The sequence below is a fragment of the Anomalospiza imberbis genome, chromosome 5 (genome assembly GCF_031753505.1).
Source record: "Anomalospiza imberbis isolate Cuckoo-Finch-1a 21T00152 chromosome 5, ASM3175350v1, whole genome shotgun sequence".
Taxonomy (NCBI): Eukaryota; Metazoa; Chordata; class Aves; order Passeriformes; family Viduidae; genus Anomalospiza; species Anomalospiza imberbis.
Genome location: NC_089685.1, coordinates 66,169,218 through 66,192,630, shown reverse-complemented (window position 1 = coordinate 66,192,630; position 23,413 = coordinate 66,169,218). Strand labels below are relative to the sequence as shown.

General features: G+C 37.4%; 1 protein-coding gene across 4 annotated transcripts in view; it reads right to left on the bottom strand.

The window, feature by feature from the left end:
- Nucleotides 1-550: 550 nt before the first annotated feature.
- CDK17 (cyclin dependent kinase 17) overlaps nucleotides 551-23,413 on the bottom strand; it is a 92,967-nt gene continuing 70,104 nt past the window's right edge. For 3 of the 4 annotated variants that reach the window (XM_068191680.1, XM_068191683.1, XM_068191681.1), the window contains 13 exons: nucleotides 20,206-20,331; nucleotides 16,249-16,305; nucleotides 14,184-14,298; nucleotides 13,550-13,644; nucleotides 12,882-12,944; nucleotides 10,083-10,206; nucleotides 8,957-9,077; nucleotides 8,453-8,550; nucleotides 8,083-8,188; nucleotides 7,254-7,296; nucleotides 6,300-6,390; nucleotides 5,990-6,067; nucleotides 2,230-5,571 (listed from right to left, as the gene is read on the bottom strand). In XM_068191680.1, the coding sequence (XP_068047781.1) occupies nucleotides 5,534-5,571; nucleotides 5,990-6,067; nucleotides 6,300-6,390; nucleotides 7,254-7,296; nucleotides 8,083-8,188; nucleotides 8,453-8,550; nucleotides 8,957-9,077; nucleotides 10,083-10,206; nucleotides 12,882-12,944; nucleotides 13,550-13,644; nucleotides 14,184-14,298; nucleotides 16,249-16,305; nucleotides 20,206-20,331 (1,155 nt within the window). In that variant the 3' untranslated portion in view covers nucleotides 2,230-5,533. Of the gene's footprint in view, nucleotides 737-2,229; nucleotides 5,572-5,989; nucleotides 6,068-6,299; nucleotides 6,391-7,253; nucleotides 7,297-8,082; nucleotides 8,189-8,452; nucleotides 8,551-8,956; nucleotides 9,078-10,082; nucleotides 10,207-12,881; nucleotides 12,945-13,549; nucleotides 13,645-14,183; nucleotides 14,299-16,248; nucleotides 16,306-20,205; nucleotides 20,332-23,413 lie in introns of those variants that run through there. The other variant, XM_068191682.1, reaches the window with a different exon arrangement.

The window sequence follows — 23,413 nt, the reverse complement described above, 5'->3', positions numbered from 1 at the left end:
ATAAACTATAGCAAAAGACCTGACACATATCCACAGTGTCAAGAAAGAATGATTTGTTTTGTCTGACTAAAACTGGTCTCATCAGACAGGCTCATTACCCATCTGGAAATACCTACCAAAGAAGTGAAGAACTGTCAGTAAGGTTTCTGTTTAAAGGGAAGGTGGTCCTTTCCAACAAGACTACAGGGTTAGTTTTAACAGAACAGCCCTCTGCATTAAAAGGCTGTGTGATCTCGTGCCTACGGGAAACATCATCAGAAGCCATCATGACACGCAAATGAATTTAGAAAAGGCACAGTAAGTACAGGTAGTCTTTTATGTAAGGGCATTTCTATCCCCTTCTGATCTTCAGACTGTCTGTATATCCTGTAGGATAAACAAACAGTGACCTCAGATTTAAGCACAACCCTCTGAAGTCCTCAGAAAACTACAACTTTTAAAATCCATTTTAGCCCCAAACTGTAGCTGCTCTTACCAATTAATGTGTGAGTGCTCTGCACAGATGGAGTACAAACCTATTTCTTGAGGCCAAAGAGACTGAGAGCATAAGTGAGGAGCAGCATGAATTTATTTAAATTAAAAAATCAGAATGAACCTCAAGCAAGGACTCTGGAGCAACCAGCATCATGGCCTGCTTTGGGTAGGGGCTGGTATTTGAAGAAAGCATCCTCAGAGAGAGGATTCTAGGATGTGCTGGAGTTCTTTTGTAAAAGATTTCCATAAGTTCATATTCACTCTGCAAGAAGTGCAAATGCATAAATGTAAACGTAATTATTCCTAACATGGCTCCAGGCCAGCTACCCCTCCTGCAAATCAAATAACAAGACAGCAAAGAAAGGAAAAAACAGTCTTTGAAAAAACAAGCTCAGAGTGTGAAAGAGGAGGGGCAGGTGACAGCGCAGACACTATCATGCAAGGCCTGGAGGGAGGTGCTCCACAGGAGCATGTTGGAGAAGAGACAGGGAAGAGCATTTTCCCTGGTTAGCAATCCATAGCCATGGTAATTCCATCAGCAGAAAGATTCCACTGCAACAAATGAAGGAACTTCACAGCTCTCTGGGGAAAAATGTATTTCAAGGCAGGGCATCTGAGCCAAGTAAGACTCATATTTCATTAGGAGGACCATGAAAGTGATGCGCTCAGGCAGGCCTGCTTCTTGAGTGAGCCTGAAGGATGCAGCCAGCACAATAAATTAAGCAGTTCTTTACCACAGTAGCATGTGTGTGTGCATTCACAGTTTAAGTTTGCTCTAAATTTACAGAACTTAGAGTTAAGGGATTTTAGAAAACATGCAAAAGTAATCAGAAAGTGTTCATGTTTTGCGCTGCCATCAATTTTACTCAGTTAGTTAGAGAGGGACTGCCCAGTGAAAATCACATACAAGAGATTAAAAAATCAATCTAGAATATATGAACTCTATTCCCAGTTCTGAAAACAGGATCCCACTATGGCTGAGAACGGGACTATGATTTTTATGCAGCTGAACTCCATATATGAAAGAAAGGACATGGTAGAAATTCCAAAGCCCATGTACCTGCTTGGCTTTTATACTTTTCATGATCATCCCACCTGTATAGTCAGAGCTTACCTACAATGTTCCAACTGCTACCTACTTCCTTTATGTTTCATAAGTGTACTTGCTATCTTGCCAGTCTCCTAAATTGGTATCGGATACTGGTGACATACACGGATGTACACAAAAGCCAAATGACAGCATTAAATCTTTAACAGACCGATCTCTGAAAATGTAAAAACCCCCGAACTGCATTCAAGTTCCTTCCCAAAATTCAGGCATTTCATAGAGATGTTACATTTGTTTTAAAGGCAAAATTTCTGAAATGTGCTAACAAGGTGCATGAATTACTTCAACTCTGCTCATCAAACAAAATGATCATGTCACAGACAAGGTAAGTTCTGATTTCTCTACAGTGTCATCATGTGCTGTAGCTTTGTATTTCCATACCCTGATTTGTTTGGATTTCTTTGAAGTCTGACCTTAATTCCGAGTATCTCCTGGGTTTATGATACTTAGCCTGTGGCTATTTACAACATACCTTTCATATATTTTGTCCTCAATAACAGAATGTATTTTTAACCTAGCATTTTAACATTGCAGAACAGAAACAATGAACCTTTATTATACTGAAAAACTCATGCACAAACAACAAGCAAGCAGCCCAAAGAATGCTACCTTGCAGTTTTTCAAATGATTTGCAAATACAAAGTATGTTGATTCTTTAATAATTGTTTATTTTAACTTTTATTGCCCAGTTCAGGGATACACTCTGGCTACTTAATGCTGTGGTAAAGCAGCACAAAAATAACACAGCCATGTTGAGAAGCACGTTCCACTAGAGCATTGCTGAGCTGTTGGTTTGCCCCTTCCATCTTCCACCCTATCCTGTCAATTCCCATCCTCCACACACCCTCTCTCCGCTTCAACCTTCACCTGCATGTGAATGCAACCACATCACCAGCACCTGCCTCTGTCCTGGCTTCCAGCCCACCTGACTCTGACATACACCTACACCCACACCTTGCCAGCCCTACCCTGGGCTAGGTGGGACACACCAGTTATCTCCTAAAGATAACTATCTACAATCAGCCATGACATGCAGGCCATTTCTCATTAACTGATCACTCATCATCAAGCAAAGGTGGTCACACCAAACATTTAAAAGTCATCCATTTTTAGCGACTCTCTGCTTGGTTTTTGACACTCCTGTGGTCTTCTCCCAAAAAGGCCAACACTTCTTTGTTTTCTGGGGACAGTGAAACCAAGTCCGTAGTACCTGACTCTGCCAGATGGGAGGCAGAGCACAGAATTCCAAAGAAAAAATGTCGGAGATGCCCAGCAACTTCAGACTGGCTGACTACTGCCCCAAACAGGCAACTGCCACAGAACTGTCTCTGCTCATGCAGGAACTTCAGTAACAGACAATTTAAAAAAGCCCCAGACTGGCTTGACAACAGATGCCAAGTTTCTTAAATATGTTCTTTAAAGCTACCTCCTAATGAAGAACACAGATTCACTTGTAGGTCCTTAGAAAAAATTTCTTTATAAACAGACTGCTTTAATTTTAAGGAAGATCTTTTCATCTGTAACAAAAAAAACTGAATTCCTACTTAAAATGGAACATCCTTTTGTTAGCTGCGGCTGATCCCTTTCTAAGTTTATTAATGCACTTCGTTTTACCAGGTAAACCTTTAAGTCCTTTACTCATTAGTGTCACATTATTACTTTTTCTTTTATGACCTATGAAGTACTACTGTTCTAGAAATGCTAAATCCCACATTTATCCACAGTGAACATTCCGTCTATCTTCACTACTTCTGTAAAAAAAGATGTTTTTCTGACACCTCTTTCTTCAACACCGTCACATCTACAACGTATTTCCTACAAAGTTCATCGGTATAAAATCTAGATCAGATCCATAGCAACTATAAAAATATATATAACAACTATTTCAGGACAAGGTTTTTCATCAGTGCTAAATGTGCCTCTGCCACACCCGTAGCGCTTGCACTGGGATCAGGGGAGCCCAACCCGCGTCTGAGCCTCACGTGACGCTCCCAGGCCGTGTGACACGCAGGGCTGGCTCACCAGCAGGGAGACTGGACCATGCTACTGAGAAGGTCCTGAGCAACCTCAGCCACGGATGAGCCACGTCACTCCCACTGCCACTGCCTCTGCACTGAAGGAACTAAAGGAGCAGCCAAAGGTAACCCTGGGGGCTCCCACAACACACAGACCTTGCTAAACGCTGCCAACAATGCCCCAAGAACCGCAAGTTCACTTAGTCTGTATTTTTAACAACACAGGGCTTTTGTTATTATAAATTTCAAAACAAAACCAAAGAATTCCACATAATATTTATACTTTCAAAAGTACAATATTAATACAGGTCGGTCAGTTAGAAATAACAGCAGTTTGTTAGGTCTACAAGATGTAACGTAAAACCGGTTTACAAATGCTGAAAAGCAGTAGTGGTCCAATAGTCACCGTTACACATGAATTTCTCTCTTCCAGAAAATAAAATTTAAAAAAAAAATCCCAATTCAAATTTACTAGTATCAATGAAATATTAATAAAACACCCCCAAACATGCCACAATCACTATTCACAAATAAAGTTAAAATGAAATATACAAAAATTCACTTAATACTGTTAAATAACAATAAACTACAAGATTTCCTGAACAGAAATGGTAGGACCCCTGAACGTTTTACAGTGAATGTCAGGAAAAATTAAGTTACCTATGACTATTTTCATGATATACCAGCCAAAGATTTACATGACCATTTCAAAATATACCAATAAAGATTTACAGTCTCTTTAAGATGCACTAAACAAATAGGTTCATAAAGGTGAACACAAATGCTTAAAAATACTGTAACCATCACCAAGGGTGTACTTATGATACTCACTGAGATGCATAAGCATAGTAGTAATATGTTTACTATCTCTGGAAAACAGGTAACATCTAAGATCTGAAAAACTCTCTAAGTTCCCATTGTAAAAGCTCTGTAGCATAGTGAGATCTTCTCAAGTACAAACTTGCATCTTTCCAGTTGATTTCAAGTGAATAATGCAGAAATGGGAGAGGAACAAAGTGGGAAAAGTGTGACATTATTCCCATATTTGTGTAATTAGTTGTCCTGTTCCTCTGTAATGAAAAGTAAGCCAGGGATCCAACATATATGAATTGTCCTTTTACTATTTGTATTTCCAAGTTAAAAACAAGGTAAAAAAGTTATTGTTTCTGCAGGCTCCATATGCACAACGATGTTCAAATATGTTATGCTAGAGTAAGCCTGACAAAACGTCCAGCCTCCATGCTCCAATTTATCAATAACTAACATAGGATCTGAGAGCAAATTAAAGTTACTTTTCACTTGTTTGAATCAACCTTCACACCATGTGCTTTTCAAAAACATAATATGCATTATAATTTTTCAACTATTTCAACACATACTTCCAATGTTAAATAAGGAATTAAGTGCCAAGAACTTAGAGCATTAAAGATGGCTCACCTATAGCCAAGCAAAGCTATGCTTACATTCCAGGAAACACTGCAGTTTAAGAAATACAAAAAAAACCCCCGCAGCAGTAGAACATTTTATCAAGAGAAACAGATGCATTCACATATTATAAAGCCATTGCAACTTCTTCAGGCATGGAACTGTTGTGTTAACTATACAGACAGTAGTTATTTAGCAGCAATGATTCCGCAATAAATAATGCACTGTGTTTCTCAGTCCTGCACAAAAATTGCAGCTACAGTTACATCAACAGCTGTAACCTACTGGCTCTAGTGGCAGAGGAGACCTTAAAACCAACTGTACAAAAAATTGTCACACTGTGACAACAAATATAAAAACATAATTTGCAGGTTGGAAATAAAAAGACTCCACTGTTAAGAGGACAGTGTAGACAAACTGCGATTCCAAGTCCACCAACAGAAAGCACTGCCTTTGGATCCGAGTCCTTGATCAACAGGATAGGCTTGGGCTTGACTCTGCACTGCCCCCTTTAGAAAAGCATGCTCTGCCTTCTGTTCTTCCCATGTCCTGCAACACAACACGGACCATGGTAAGAAACTGAAGCATTTGCACAACGCAGTATTAAGTTATTATCCAGATCTTCATCCTTCTTCAAGGTGACACCCCTTGTGCTTCAATCAGCATCAGCATTCTTTTAACTGCACTCACTGCATTGGTTTTTCACTTTGCCACCTCTAACCCCCATACAGTACCGGTTTGAAACTCCAAAATGTTCTTACCTGCACAGTCCCTGCCCATCCCTAGTAAAACACATCTTTCTGTGCACTTAGCTTATGTGTCTCTACAGGAATCTCAGTAAATCATTCCGGATTTTTTTTTCTCAGTAGATTCACACAAACCAATTTAACAAAGCATTTTTCAATTCCAAATGCCTCTGGCACAGCATTCTTTTAGCAAGCATTAGAAAATATAAAGCTTTCCATACCGGTCTCTGGGTAAGTGGAATTTCGAAAGCCAGGGTCTTTTTGCAATTGAATCTCTTTTAGACTGAATATTGAAACACCTGGAATGTAACAAAGAAATTAATTCATATTACAAATGTAAAACTATGTTTTACTGACCAGAATTATATTCTTAATTATATAGTTTAGATTTAAAAAAAATCCCAATTCACAAATATTTAAGTCACTAGATATCAGACTTCTTTAATACATCAGAGGGTTTTTCCTTACACAATGTACTTAGCTTTAATGCACTATCTTAACAATACTCTGCTACTTTACTACTCCTCTTACTTTCAGGCAGAGTGTGTATTCTTGTTCCAAGACTTCTGAAGTATGCATGTTTCATGGCCTCTTCTGCTGAAATTCTCTTCTTTGATTCATACTATTAATATAAAAGCATACAAGTGTGTTGGTTTCCATTAAAAATCTCTTGGCATCAAGTGATTTCATCAAAGGGAGAAAGAGTTCTGTCTGCTCAACATTTCCTATAATTCACTAGGACAATTTTTTTCCATTACTTTCATTTCACACATGACTATCTAACGGTTTATCAAAATCAGTACTGTCAACACATAACAAGATTGCTAAAACAGTAAAAATAACTTCGGTAAATGGATACAAGTCAAAATTACACCTAATCTTTATTTATAGATGGTACAATGACTAGGTACCTCCTGCTTGGCTTCTGTGCAATTCTAGGCAAGGATGCAGATGTTTAAAAAGCTGCACACAATAAGTTACAGTGCTGCATCTACTCAAAGATGCAGGAGTTGGCCTTCCATCTTGCTTCCAGCTCATTTTTAATACAGATTCAAAGATTAAACCTACATACCACTTCAGCTTTTGAATACAGTTGCAGCATCAAAGAGTAATATTACACCTTAGTAACTCCTTCTCTAGTACTAAGCTCAGTTAATCATTAAAGAAATTTAGCACTTGTCTTTAAAAGTTCTAGTTTAATACCGTATTTCACAAGAGATTTACTGTTTTCAGGGCTAACACAGAATAATTCTATTTTTATGAAAGGTAGTAAGAGAAGAAATTAGTTCTGGGGGAAAAAAAGCAAGCATCAATTATTTCTCACACTACAGACTTCTTCTCACATCCGTCATCCACTACAGACTCAGCTGCACATTCCATTTTGAGACAGAACTAAATACTTTGGCTTCTAATACGTTTTGCATGTAATATATTAGAACTCGAAACTTGTGCTTTTATAAAAGAAAGCCACAAAACACATCTTACTTGAAGGAACTTCGCTATCAATTCAATTCCTTCCGTGTCTAGCCTAAAAATAAAGATATTTTTAAAAATTAAAACAGTTATTGAATTGTATTTACAGAAGTAAAACTGCAGAGGAACTGACTTAATTAAATTATATCAAGCCTGAAAATTATATCTAAACATGGAAATGCGTTCACCTAAACAATATGAATTCATGTTAATGTGAATACATATGAGTCCTAATATCTCAGAACAAGACTATTTGGAAAACACTGGAGACACACAAATCCTTAGTTTGGATTGTCATTTACTAGGTTGACCTGGATCATTTATTTGAATATTTAAAATTATTTATTTTAAGATTAATACTACTCATTTACTAGAGGGATACAATGTTAGATCTTCTTCAAGGTAGACAACGAATGTCTTTTTTATTAATTTTATTTATAATAACTGCACAGACCCTTCATCTTCCTCTTTATGGTTTTAAAATGATTACAAGAAACTGCTCAAGGAAACCATTTTAACAAATGACCTGGGTCTAGTATATAACCAGAAGAGAATTTGTGTTCTTTAGAAAATGGTGTGTCAATTCTCTTGCTATGGAGACATTATTAATTGGAGTTTATCGTTCCACAGGTCATTAAGGAGCTGTAGTACCAAGAATGATACTAGAGAAAGTAATCACATAGTACCAGGTTCTGCTTTGCATTATCATCTGCCCACAATAACACAACTGATGAATAGTTTTACACCTTTCAGTGGCAGATTGTACTTGGAAATGCATTCCCACTTAGGAATATGCAAAGCCACGGGGATGCATATTTTCTATTAATAAAACACGAAGTACCTTGGTGCATGGTTGATGAGAGGTTGTGGTTTATACTTAGGAAAGTTGTAGTTTCTAAATTCATCACTGGAAGAAATGCCTGGCCATGTTTCTTGACATGGAGTTCCTGCATTTAGAAGCAGCAACAAATTCAACTTAAAAAATGTAAACAAACAACTTTGACATAAAAAAGCATTTAATCCTGTAATTTAAAGGAGAAAGGGAAAAAAACATTCAATATGCCCTCTGTTGTACAAACTCAGCTGTACAGTCAGCTGAATAATTTTTTATAACCTTGATTATAATGAAATATGTAATACTGTTCCAAGATAAAGATCCACAGTTCTCATACAAATATGGTGCGTTAACATTACTGAAAATATCCATTTACCAAGAAGTCTGAAAATTAGGTGCAGTTCATCTTCAACAGTTGAACCAGGAAAAAGAGGCCTTCCTGATGCCATTTCAAAAAAAATGCATCCGACGCCCCTTTATACAGACAGAGGAAAAGATAAAGCAGAAATAATCTTTTAATTTCAGCTTGTAAAGGCTTCCAGGATTTCTCTTCAATTAAAACAAATTATTGCTTGTTAGCCACACACTATTATTAAAATATTTAGAAATATTTGTAGGAACAAAAGTGCTGTCAAAGACTAAACAAAACCTGTGTCATAGCTATATTATATCCTTTTCCTTCAGATGCTGAGTTAATCAATTTTATTAGTTCACAGTAAAATACCATGTTAGCTTGTCATTAGGAGAAACAGAGTTGCTTTTTTTCCTAAATACAAAAACTCAAAAGCTGTGTATTTGAATGTTACTATTTAACAGCCAAGCTGACATTTTTTCAACTTGACTCAAAACAAAACTTTGAACTAGACAAAGCTATACAAACCACATGTCAATTTGAGTTGAATACTCTGAAGATCCAAGAAGAACATCAGGTGGTCTGTACCATAATGTGACAACTTCATTGGAATATGTCTTTGTAGGAACAGACTTCGCTCTTGCCAATCCTTGATAAAAAGGGAAACGAAGAGTCATGTACAGCTTGCTAAAATCCTTTATGTACGAAATTGACAAACTATTTTTAGGACCCTATTATATTTGCTAAATACCATCACTATTATACTTGCCATCTCTTAATGTTATTTAAGACCCTAATAAAGAGATTTTGATTGTCTTTTAGTATTTATGGCAATCTCACGGTCAGCATTTTTAAGCACAGAAGAAAGGTAAATAGATCAAAACCTGGACTAATCCTTTAAATTTCATGAAATAGCATTAGACTGATATAACACCTCCCTGCTGCGAAAACCTTCTGCACTGTCTCTTGAAAATTACATTGTAAAAGGCAGAAGGCAACAAACCATTAACTAAATGGTGGAAACAGACCAAATCAGTGTTGGATCAGCAGGGCTTTTCCATCCTAACACTGTCAATTTGTCAGCAATATCTTCAATAAAATTCAGGTCTCTCATGTTAGATGCAATCTTCTGAGCAACCATCATTCACACAGAAGGGGTAAAATCAGAGGCACAGACAACAACTTTCAAAGGATCTTCCAGGCACAGAAAGTAACAGGGAAATGTGGATGCCCTACTCTACTGTAAATCCCAAGGCATTTGGTGTATCAGTGATAGCGCAACACTTGACAATTTAGCACATGAACAAAACCTTCCTCTCTCTTGTCATGGTTACCCTGCTTTAAAGTGACTACAGAGTGTTAGGAGAAGCAAGGTGAGCTCCACCTTAAGGATTTAACTAAGTATCAATTTCACAGGAAGCTACTACTACTGAAGGTAGTAAGACTACTTTCAAATTGCAAGTGGAGTGCCAGTGTTACCTATAGAGGTATTACACTGATTACTTATGCCCTGTAAAAGGCTGACTTTCATTTTCCATTTGAGAACACCCAAATTCACTACAGACCCAATGTATTCGTTTCTCCTTTTAAGGAAAAGTTATTTTCCTTTGCTGAGAGAAAAGAATAGTTATTACAGAGTAACTTCAGGCCATACCAAAGTCTGCAAGCTTCAGTTCTCCTTTCTCATTAATTAGTAGATTTTGTGGCTTCAAATCTCGATGTAACACCTTTCTCCTATGACAGTACGCCAAGCCACGAAGAATCTGGTATAAAAATAGCTACAAAAGAGAACATTTATATAAATTAGACAAAAAATTATGTCCTACACATTGCATGACTAGTTGGGCACTGGAGAGTTAAGTACAGTAAGCAGGACAAAATTACTTTTCTGAAAAGCGAGTTACTTTCCTTACAAGCAAATTCTGGACATCATCATTATCGTTCAAAGATTTAGAATAATTTTACGCTAACGCACTGCCTTAACACCATCCTTTACAACGAAGACTTTCAGAGTAATTTGCTCTGTTTAACTGAAGAGAAACACAGGGCTGTTTATTTTTAAAGTAAGCATTTACCACTGCTCTTCCCCACACTAATGTCTTTAAAGATAACTGTCTCTGACTATATACTCCAGTTGCCTTTGGCCACAGAGCCCCTTCTGGAAATGCAGCTCAGCAGCGTTTCCATCCAACAGTGCTGAACTACGTAAAGAATGTCTTGGCACGCTACTGGAAAAACACATGTAGATTCACAAGCTTAGGGAAGATGGAGAAATGGGTAAATGAGGATTATTTAAGCAGGCCAACTGCCTCTGGTATTTACATTCATCCCCTCACCTTGACACACACAGGTTTATTTGAATCCTTTGGAACAGCAAGCCAAGCAAACAACTTCAGTCATGCATATCAATGATGCACATATACAGATATATAAGTAGTATAGGGCAAAGAAAGGTTTAGCAGTAGGCAGCCAAGCAAATTTAATGTATCACTGCAATAAGAACTAATACTTTGCAGTTTCTGTATGTATAAAGATCTCAAACATGGGACTTTCGGGTATCTATTGCTGGCATTTACCACACAGCAGTACTCAGTCAGCATAGGTAATCAAATGTACATGGAAAAGATATGAAGCATTACAGAAAGCAATGTGACAAATTCATCATGTGACAAATTCATCATGGTTTTATATGACCATATTCTAATACACCAATTTATTTTTGCACCGAGTGACACTACCAAACTCTTTTTCATAAACTGGACAAATACAAAGCAGGTGTAGTTGCATCCATCTGCTCTCAGTGTGCTGACACGGGATTCATCTGTGCTAGAAAAACAGGAATTGGGATTCATTTCTTTCTCTTTGCTTTCCTTTCTGCAGAGCAGAATGAGAAGCAACAAGTCTTGTTCCATCTACTCGGGCTCATACTGTTGCAGGGGTAGTCAGTCCCAAGTTTATTAGCATGACTTCAATAGAAGTAAATGGCCCTCCCTAACGTACACTGGGACTGCAAGGATTAGTCAAGAATGCAAAGCAGATTACTCTACAGAAATTGTGAAACTTCAACACAGTTGGCAGGGATACTTTTGAAAATGCACAGGACACCATGTATTCGCTCAAAATTTTGGTTAAAACACTAATACCTGCAGAGATCACACATACCTTCTTTTTGTCAAAACATAAAAACCTAAAATTAGCTGAGGAGTGTGAGGAAGTGATGTCAGGGAGGTCTCTCAAATATTAATGATGACTCAAACCCTCACAGTTATTAGAAGGTAAGCACCTACAGCTACCAGAGTTAAGCAGCTGTTCTGGTTTCCCAGTGCCAAAAGTACTGACCATATAAATTTGCTCCCTGAGCGTAGCTTAAACCATAGGCAAACAAGGAAAAAAATTCCTCTGCTTAGCTCAGATTACCACAAGCAGATTCTGGCTTGCTTGCTAACTGCACTTATAAGAGTCAGATTCACACTTACAGCTTTCCCTTATTTTTTTAAGCTTAAAGCACTGCTTATTAATTTGCAGATAATTAAAAACACAAGTATAATTATGATTTTTGGTTGTTTCTCTGAAGTAGAAACAAATGAAAGAATTTCCCTTTGCAGACTCTCAGAGGAAGCAACAGAGCAGGTTATGGGCAGATGTCTTACCCTGGACATACTTACAGTAATGTGATAACAGAATGAAAGGAAAAGCTCACCAAACAGTAATCAATATCTGTGTGCCAAATCACTTCACGCATTTCAGGACAGTACTGTACTCTGTTTGGAAGCTGGTAAAGCCCTAAGTATTAAAGAGCACTAAGAGCTCTGCCAGTTTTCCAAAGAAAAGCCTGCTTTTTACAAGAGAAATAACACCTGACCCTGACTTAGTTTCAGCAGGCCAGATTGGACATTAAGTCACTTGACCTGGCCACAACCATAACTAGAAGAAAAATCAAATTAGGCCCTATGGAAAATTTTATTTCCATTTTCTTCCTAATGGAAAGATGAAAATTACTCATTCTTAAATACATACTTTTGATTTCTTACTTGTGTGGTGGGCAGTGGCACTCAAAACCACATTCATGATTGAGGCCACATTTTCCTCAGTGTCCATATATAAATCTGAGGATATATCAAACTACAGACTTAGGAAATGAGTATAAATAATGGAAGGACAAGAAGTCAACGAAGGTACGAATGTATTATTTCTTAGGAATTTTAAAATTTTAGACATGTAGCTTTAAAGAGAATGAAAATACACAAAATTACATAATCTCCTTTTTTCAATGTTTTAAACACTTAAAAGAAAGAAAACATCTGATGTCAAATGTAGCTAAGTCAGGCCAAAAAGCAAGTTATGCTCTTTATTTTATTTTTAAAGAGACTAAACCGTCTAACTCCTGATTATAAAGTTCTCTGAATTTCTTCGGACAAAACTGGAAGGTGGCTACTGTCACTAAAACACTCACCTTTACATTGTGCATACTCATGATGTTACCACAGTCATCCATGTACTGCTTCAGGTCCTTGTCCTATCAAAACACCATCATCAGGTTCAGTAAAATTGTGTGCAACAAATCACATAAATATTAGTTATTGCTGGAACTGAAATTAGTCATTCAAAAAAGAGATTTCTGCAGAAGATATTAAATGATAAAACCCCCAAAAGCCTGGACACAAATACCTATGGTTTTCCAGAGGATAGAAATAACCTTTTGCCAGCAAGCTGTACTGTCTCAGGCAACATTATCTGCCATTGCCATCTCCTCCATCTATGTGAGCCACAGTATTTTATAGAATTCTCCAATTTCATTGATAGTCTATGTCACAACAGAAAAATATCATTGGAACAATAGTGTGATTACCATTTTATACAGGTAATGATTTTGGACAAGTAGATAGTTTGATCAGGCAGACCACCACTATCTGCTATTAATAAAACTCTAAAATTATCACAACAATATTTACTAATTTACAGCCATTTAAGAACTGAATACACTGTTCTCATTTTTAGCTGAACGACTGTAAACACAGGAGAATACTCAAACAGTCCTAGTATTTTAATAAAGAGCACAAATTTTTTTTTGTGTTTCTGTTTCTTAGAAATGTAAAGCTCACTAATTGTTTAAGCACTTACCAGGTATTCAAAAACAAGAGTCAAAGACTTGTCTGTATGCACAATATCATGTAACGTAACAATATTTGCATGTTTCAGATCTTTTAATAATGACACTGCAAGAGAGAACAGGAATAACAAAATAAGTGCAAAACACATGAGGAATAAATGCAATTTCTACTTAAGATCATCCATATGAGCTATCTGGGATTTTTTAATTAAAAAGCTATTTTTAAGAACATAAAACTCATATAGATCACATTAATAAAAAAGTTATTTAATCAAAACAACAAACACACACTTGAGTAACAAGCTTGTATTTCTTAAACTATGTATTTCAGACAGAAGTAATTCTGTAAAATGTATTCTGAGTTCCTGAAAGCTACTAACAGCAGTCTAATTTAGTATTTAATCATCCACTTATAATACTGCATTTGAGATCACAATCACAATCAAATCTGAGATCACAATCAAGTAAATAAATTTAAAACAAAACTCTGAATATATCTGGACTATAATTTTCCTCAACAATACTAATAGCAATTTCATTAATGTCCCATGTAGCCTATGTATTTCCAAGTACTGATGGTGCTTTGGTCAAAAAGAAATCCAGAAGTATCTGAAATTCTAAGAACTAAGAAAAGAAAGTCACCACCTTCTCTTATGGCTGTGCATGGTGCTCCCTCTTCGTGTTCCAGGCGGATTTCTTTTAGAGCTACCAGATTTTCTGTCAATTTACTTCTTCCCTTATAAACTGTGGCATAAGTACCCTATAAAATGGAAAAAGAATTTTTACAAGTTGTTCCATTATCAAAAAATTAGTTAAATAAGAAAATATTAACTTCTGTCCGAGGATCTAATAGATTTCATTTTGGATATGAATAGTTTTTACATTATATTCTTTTGACATATGTAAAAGTACAGAAGTATTCTTTTAAGCACAGGACTGAACTCACAGAAGCCACAAGGGATGTATATGCCCAACAGCTCTGAAAATTGCATGGAAACCTAAATACCACAGAGCTACCAAAGAAGTCAGATCAGGTAGCATTAAGTCCACTAAGTTCACTGCTGGGATCATTTACACTCCTGAAAGGCTCTGACAACAGATACCTAGCTTGGGTATCTCTACACTATGCTGCAGTTATGTTTCCAAAGGCTGCAGACATACTCTTCCACAAACTCAAAGAAAATATGTAACTCCTTTGGATAGCTTCTTGTCTTCATCGTGTATTTTTAGACAGCAAGAAATACAAAACTCTAGAGGCACATTAAATTAAGAAAAAATTCTGACAAAACAGTAGGCAAAACTAATCCCTGCAAATGCCACGAAAACACAACAAAGGTACGGAAACTGCCCTAGATCACTACAGTACTGTAAGACTCTGCAGAGGATCTGGACAGGTTGGATCCATGGGCTGAATACAATTTTATGAGGTTTAACAAGACTGAGCACCAGGTTCTGCATTTGGGTCACAACAACCCCATGCAGTGCTATGGGATTCGGGAAGTGACTGGGAAGATGATGTGAAGAAAAAGATCTGGGGCTGCTGGCTGACAGCAGCTGAACATGAGCCAGCGTGTGCCCTGGTGACCAAAAAACCCAACGGCACCCTGGCCTGGGTCAACAGCAGTGTGGCCAGGAGGGCCAGGGAAGTGGTCGTGCTCAGTACTTGTGAGGTGACACCTCGAACGAATCCTGTGCCCAGTTCTGGGCCCCTCACTGCAAGAAGGACATTGAGGGTCTGGAGTGTCCAAGGAAGGGTAATGCGGCTGGTGAAGGGTCTGGAGCACAAGTCCTTTGAGGAGAAGCTGAGGGAGCTGGGGGCGTTTAGCCTGAACAAAAGGAAGTTCCAGGGGATCTTACTGCTCTCTACAAATGCCTGGAAAAAGGTTACACCCAAGTGGGCATCAGCCTTTTCTCCCAGGTAACAAGTGAAGGACAACAGGAATAGGCTTCAAGCTGCATCAGGCAGGCTCAGATTTAGTAACAGGAAATTAAAACGTTTTAAATGAAGGACTGACTGCAATATTCACAGCAGAGATGCTGACCAGCCCTGCTTCCTTCTTCAATGTTTACTGCATCCTATTTCAGTGCTCCTTTTCCATTTTTGATCCCCCTGGTCAACCTCAATCAAACTGGGCAGGAATGACACTTGACCCCTCCTGAATTAAACTGTCTCTCTGGAAGTCAGAGGCTGACTGGAGGGGGAAAGCTGCTTCCCCCTCCAAGTGTTACGTACTTCCCTTGGCAGCACCTGGCTGGCTGCCCAGCTCAGGCATGCAGGCTTCTTTACCAGAACATGCACAGAGAAATTGCCTGCACCTTGCAAGCACTGGTCTCTAATCCATCGTGAATGTTCCAACACCTAAGTCATGGCAAGAGGACACCAGACTAAGTGTTATCATCAAAAAACACAGCATTACCATCAACAGAATGATTGAAAAAGAGCCAGCCAACAAAAGAAGGTCACAGCATATTTACTAATCGAGTCTTGCTCTTCCCCAGCTCTGACAGTTTTCCTGCCTTTTTATTTTTTTGCTTATTATTTATGCATAAACATTTGTGTAGTGTGACATTGTTACACATGTTGAATATGCCGTGTTTACTGAAAAAGTAAATTCAATGGGTATTTTCAGGGATATGGAAAATATCAGTTAAACTTACACAATATTTTACATAGGACATTGTCATCATTCCAAAAGAAAGCTATACATACCTCTCCAAGCTTTTCTAACTTGATATAGGTTTCCATTTTTCCAAATCCAATTTCTGACTGCAATGAAACAAAATGGCAAATTGATCACTAAAACCAAACACTTCAGTTGTACATCATTTAATGAACAAGCTAAACTTCATTTCAGAAAATTACCTGACAATACTTGACTAACACGGCACAATTCCGGTATTTTAAAAACACATTGTGATATAAATGCATCCCAGCATCCAAGCCCAGTGCTCAGCCTGTTGGCCAGTCTACTGTGCATCCTGAAAGGACTGTGAGCTGAGTTATACTTAGACCAAAACCTCACTTTAACCTACCTCCTACTTATGTTTTCTCCACTCTTCTGATCTGATTACTACTACTGAGGTTGTTACAGCTTAAAGCATAGAAGTAATCTCAAACTAGTCCATCCTTTCTCTAGCTCAGCATAACCATATGCTGCTGCTTTTTTCAAAGTAATCTTGTTTGCCATGTTCAACATCTTAGCTCCAAGTTTCCTCTTCCATTCTGATTTCTCAATGTCTTTTGAACTGAAACTTTAGCAAGAAAATCCCTAAGCATCATTCCTCAGCAAGCTTCAGCTTTGTCTCAGAAGTTTGCATTTCATACCTCTTAACTCCAAATCTTTGTGTGTTTTTTACTTGGACATATTTATTCATCTTCTCTTTTTTTCTCACCAACTTAGCTCTTCAATGCAAGCCCGAAGGGTGTGCCTGCCTATGTAGCACATTTACTTCTGAACACTGTAAGATCATTGCTTCTTTTCCTGTTCAAATCCACTGCTACTCTCATATAACACAGTTATCTCTTACAGTTATTTTCTCCTAAGACCACTGTAAATTACACCAAAGCTTCCTATTGTTCTTGCAGTGCTGAAACTATTGTTCCTGAATGCTGAAAGTAAACACGTAAACGTGAATTCTTGAAGCAATTTACAGAATGCATATAGCCTGTACCCTGTCAAACCCCCAAATTTATAGGCTTCATGGGGTTATGCTTTACTGACAACTGAACATACACTGCAACAAAAGAGCCAGGTTTTCTCCCCAGCACCACCCCTCCTTTAATTTCCAAACATAGCTCTTCACTGGCTATTTCTTTCCAAGGAACAATCCTTTGACCCTAAGCTGTCTTCAGCACCTAGATCCACATGCCACATGCTGATTTGCTCCTAAAAATCTGATGGATTTAAAAAATTTCTACTATTTCACAGTAACACAAGGTAACATAAATACCATTGACGGTATTAAGATTTGACAACAATATAATATGAAAGGAAGAAAAGTTTGATTAATGCTTAGTTTTCAGAACATACGTATGGAAATACATCTGAACTAAGGGTAAGATCTTGTCTACAAACATATTTCATGTATCTACAGAAAAAAAATGTGTGTATAATTACATTAATATAACATTAGGAGCAATTCTGCTTTATTAAACTAGTGTTAGAACGGAAATGTTTTAGAACTGTATGAGGAGACTTCAGCATCACGCACATTTAGGAGCTTGTCAAAGACAAACTCTTTATCTCAAAATACAAGCAAAGTTGATATCTGCTATCCTTGTAGCTCCAGTGAGATTTTAAACATACCACTGATATAAGTGCAATGTTGGCAAAATAAGTATTGTATTTCCAAAGTGCATTTTGACCTAGTTAAACAAACATATCTTGAAGGGAGTATTAGATGGTATTAGAATTAAAAAGATAGGCTGCTTAGCTTATTGGAGAAACTAAAGAAGAACTCATAGCCATTGGTCTTGCTATCACCAGACAGACTGTAATTTAAATGTCTGATTTCTAAGAAACCTCAGTGTTTAAGACTCATAAACTTAATATCTGTTTAATACCAAAAAACCATACAATATTTCCTATATACAGAAGAAAGATATTCTTCAAGACCTGCTTTACAATTTGTTTAAATTTTTGATCGCATCTTGGTTCCTTGTCACTCCTAAGAAAAAATAAGTTTTAAATTCCTCAAACTAAGATCAGTTTCATTTGTAGTTCAAAATAATTTTTGAACTGTTTCACCTTTTGCTGCAATATGCATCTATGTTGCCTTACACAGAAACACTGATGCATAGTATTTATGGTCTTTTACTTCTAATGACTGTGCATACAATACTGTACATGTATACACAAAATGCAATCACTGTAAAAACTGAAGTATAAGAAGTATAACAAGTCCTCACCTGGTACTTTTGATAGCCTTTTCCCTTTGATCCCTATTAAGTCTTGAAAAGAGACATGCCTTTGAAGCAGAACACAACACTCACCTATTGTAAGTAAAAGTCAGCAAGCAGACAATACCGATTTAAGAACACTGAGTCCTTGGGCTTCTTTTTTTTTTGAAAGCTTAGCTTGAAATCATAGCAAATGCATGCCTGCATACCACAGCAGTGCTGGCAGGTTCCATTTTGGACTTTAAAGCCCTTAAAAAATGAAAGCATTTTAAAAGGCAAAACAATACATCCTTGCGATGGGAAGCGGATTCCAGGCACACAACCACATTCATTAGAGGGCACTGTTTTTCTGTCAGTCTTCTCAGAGGTAAAGAGGAGAGAACTTCAACTGCTCTCAGAGGTCATCGTTAAATGAGCAAGGGAATGCAGATTTACGGGAAAAATTCCCCCAGATCCCAAATATTTAACTCCACTGGCAAGGTTCTACTGAAAAGGTATTTTGCCAGCATCTGAAGAGAGGTTTGGGGAAATCTGTTCCCTCAGTTCCATGCTACAGCAGCAACTAAGTGGTGGATGAGCTACAAAATTCTGGCACAAGTATTTAAGCCTGATACATTATCATTACTTCCAGAGATTCACTCAAATATTTTCTTTTTTTTTAATATTATTTTTGCAAAAGGTGGCATGCAGAGCAGAGCTTTATTAGTCCAGCACACTAATTTTTTTCTTTCAGGGTAAAAATACTCAAACACTGCTTTGTTACAGACCTTATTCATAATGAATAAAATAAAGATATTTTACAGTTAATAAACCTATTTCACTATATGTATTTTTCCTATTTATTTTTCAGTAAATAAGTAATTAAATCAAGAAAAAAACAATGTGCCAAATAAATAAACCTATTCAGAATTTCTCACCAATTAATTTACCCAGGATGTCAGTAACAGTCTAGGAATTATTTAAGACCTCAACACTAAAGAACACTGATAACCGAAACTATGAGTAAAACATATCCATTTTTTAAAAAATAAGACAATAATATTTTTTATTATTCCTGGGATGTGCATGATTAATATGTACAAATATCCAAGCTTTCTAACACTTATACTCTGATTATAGTATAGGAATACGCATTCAGTCATCTCTATGAAAAAGATTTAAAATATTTATTTTTTATAGTAACCAATAATCCAGAAAAGTATATGTGAATTTATTCCTTCATTCTTTTAGGAAATAACATGTGCTTTAAAAAAGAAAACACAACCCCCCCCCCCCAAAACCAAAAAAAAAAAAAAAAAACCCCACAAAACAAACACTATTGTCTTCACTGCAATTCTGAGAAAAAATTGTTATCAAACACAAAAAGAGCAGTGAGGAGGACCTGCCTTCATATAATGCTGCTTTAGGGCCTTCCTACTAAATCACGACTTGGCTTGACCTACGACTGTGGCCTATTTGCTCAAACAGATCATCCCTGCTCTAAAAAGCAGAAGTATTTAAGTATGTACTTCAGGAGTCCAGTTTAGCCACCGATTTCAATAGGTCAAGACCTTCGCTGAGAAATACGACAGCACCAAGTTAGCAGAAGAAAAATGAAACAAAGTGTGAAGTTCTTCACTGGATTTTGACAAGTGCATGCTGATGTTTAGGAATAAAAAGTCCAAGTGGAAAAGAAGCTGAAATATACCTATGGAATACTGGCCTGTGTGTTCAATGGATTCTGAAGGCCTGAGAGGTTGGTTAGAAAGGCAGGTGCATTGCACTTACTAGGGATGCTCGACGAGAACGCCGACTCATTGGCTGGTCAAAGGGTGGGCTGTTAATCTGCAGCTTCTCCAGGTAGCCATCGGGTATCCTGATGTCAGCGGGCAGGGACAAGCGCTTGTTCAAATCCTGCGGCAAATCATGATAAAAGAGAAGGGACAAGTAGAATTTAGAATTTCCTAAAACAACTTTTAACATCTGCAGTGTTACTATATAAAACTGAAATAATTTGTACAATGAAAAATAATCTCACAGAAATGGTTTTAAAAGCATATTCTCTTCTTAAAATACCTCAACTTGCTTATATAACAGGCAAAAAAAAAAACCCTGTGCAAAATTATTACTCTGTCAAGTGTAATTAAACATTAAAATTCAAATAAATACATTGTGGGTATATGTATTGAGTTTACTCAAATACTTATAGAGACCTGGAATACCAGAAACTGAGAATTCAGAGACTTGTGGATGCATTGCTTCTCATATAGCAGTTACTTTAGTATAAGAAGAGATTTCCATAATTCAAAATATATCACCCTCTCTTTCTCTCAACTACAAAAAGCTACACACTTAGTCCACTTTTTCCAGTCTCACAAAACAAAATCACTTCATTATTAGAGCCAACTATTACAAATATTATTACATTTCTTTTATTTGTAACTCTTTACTACAGGATCTTTCAAAAATGAAAATGCCATTACACGAAAGCATTTTCTCTGCATCAGATTCTGTTTTTTCCCAGTAATTTTTTCCAACACCAACATGCATTATTTCTAACATGAGAGGGAAACAAAATCACTTCATTTTATACCAAATGGGAAGGGGGGAAAGAAGATCTGTTTCTGCACATTCTTGTTGTTTTTATTTTCAGTTTGGCTTTAATCTCAAACATGCCAAGAAACAAAAAAATTAAATATTGTCTCAAAATGGCCAGTCACCATCTCACAAGATAAAAGGACATCGTAGCCAGGCTCACAAAAAATGGGAAGTCACTTCTTAAACAGCAGGAATTGTTTTTCAGTGTAGGTAGCTTATCCAAATAAAGTTATGCTCAACATCAAAGTGCACAATATGCCCCCAGAGATTCTACCCTGAAGTTGAGGACATCTCTGGAAGCACCACTGTTTTCACACTTTTCCCCAGCACAAGAAGTAACTCTGTATTTCTGCTGGTAGACCTGAGATTTAATCAATACTGACCTGAGGGCAGTAAACCCTTCTTGAAGGTACTCTTTTCTGTCTTACCTATCACCTCCAGCTGGGCATCCTGAGCTAACCCAAATGTTGGCAGCTACATCCCTGTTCAGTTCCCCTCAGGCTTGACCATGTGCTTCGACTCATGTCTGCAGCAGCTTTGAACTATTTCAGCATGCTAAATAATCAAGAAACTCTCAAGCAAAGTGCATAGCTTCCTGCCAGCTTTGTGCTCCAAACAGGTTCAGTATAAGGTCAGACAAGCTCACAGCCTGAATGCAGGGCAAGAGAGGCACAGCGGGGCAAGTCCGGGAAGCCAGCAGCCAAATTGGCTCAGGCTGACAAAGAACTGGATCATCAGACTTTTCAAGACTTGAGATCTTGGTGAAAAACTTGCTAAGCTTTCAGTGATGAGAATGTATTTGAACCGTGTATATATATGACCTGTACACATACCTGGAGCAAAAGCTAAGCAGAAAATACCAGTTAAAGACATATACTTTGAAAAACCTATGAAATTTGGGAATTAGTTGAATCTCAGGTAGGACTGAAGTGCTAATATAAACCCCCTTGGATGATTTACATATGCTATTCACTATGGCCGCCCCATACAGGCAGAAATTTTTGGAGAGAGGCCAGCAAAGCTCTAATTTCTGGCAGCTGATCCTCCTGTTCTCCTTTTGCTTCTCACAACTCCTTAGGTACAGAGCACAAAGCCTGTTACCTTCTGCTCTGCTGCCCAACATGAGCTTCTTTGCACAACTGGAAAAATCAGTGTCAATTTTTTATCTAGTACAGGATTTTTAAACTGTTTTTAAACAAAAAAAAACCTGCTGTTCACAGAATGGCAGTTTTGACCAACATTTTGAAACTAAATTAAAAGAAAACAGAATTCTGTTCTGGCATACTTTCTAGTTTATTAACCCATTTTCAACTTGCATATTTTAAATTTTTTAAAACATTGGCAATTGTAAAACTGCCTGTGTGGTTTTTGGAGAGTGGTAGAACCAACAAATTGTAACAGGACCTTCAAGTCTTCCCTAGAGTAAAATAGTATTTTCCACTACAGTATTTTCCTTCTTTTCGCCAGGCTCTGCTAATGCCTCTCTCCCACTAAAGAGGGTTTCAGATAATGAAAAAAAAATATTTCATCCTGTAATTTACTGCATTCCTCAGAAAATGCTGGTAGCTGTTCACAACAGTTGAGCACAAAACAAGGCATGCCATAATGACTTGAAGAAAGCAGCTTTGACATCTCACTGCAGGGTAAAACCACAAAACTGCTGGAACAAGACAGGGATGACAAAAAAAGGATCAGCATCAGTCTCTACCTCACCTTCCTAATATAATCCCACATCAACACTGGGCCAATATAGTTGCTTTTTGCTTTTTATGATGGCTCAAGAACAATTTGACGAATACCAAAAGAACAAAAGAAAATATTAGTGAGCTGATTTTTTCAATGTAACTTCCTGAACACAACAGATACCACCACTATCCTATAAACTCTTCGACAAAATAGTGTTTTCCTACTCTTACCTATTAACTCTTGTGGCACAGAAACCTGTTGTAATGCTCTTACTGTCCCATAGTGCTTGTTTAACAGGTGTGTTTATAGGGATTTTAACAGAAAATCTTTACAGGGATATTGAAGTTATGGACCTCAACTCAAAGGCCTCAAGAAATACTGACCTCATTGTACCCCAAAGCTCTCCATATGCATGCTCTCTCCCCTCACAGCTGTGCCAGCCATGAGTGCTGAAGTGGTGCTTCAAACCCACCTCCACAGCCTCCAAGAAGCCTTCCCAAGCATACAAAGTTGATGGGTATATAAGAAGAAGGAAGCAAAGGCAGCCTTTAGGGTTGCAAATACAATTTGAAAACTATGCCATTAAGTGTGCACTGTGGTTGCCATCAGTGTACACACACCTTTTCACATGGAGTGCAAGGGAACAAGTCTAAGATTCTACACAGGTACAAAGAATCCCTTACTTTGAAACCCAGCTACCACAGAAGCAAGA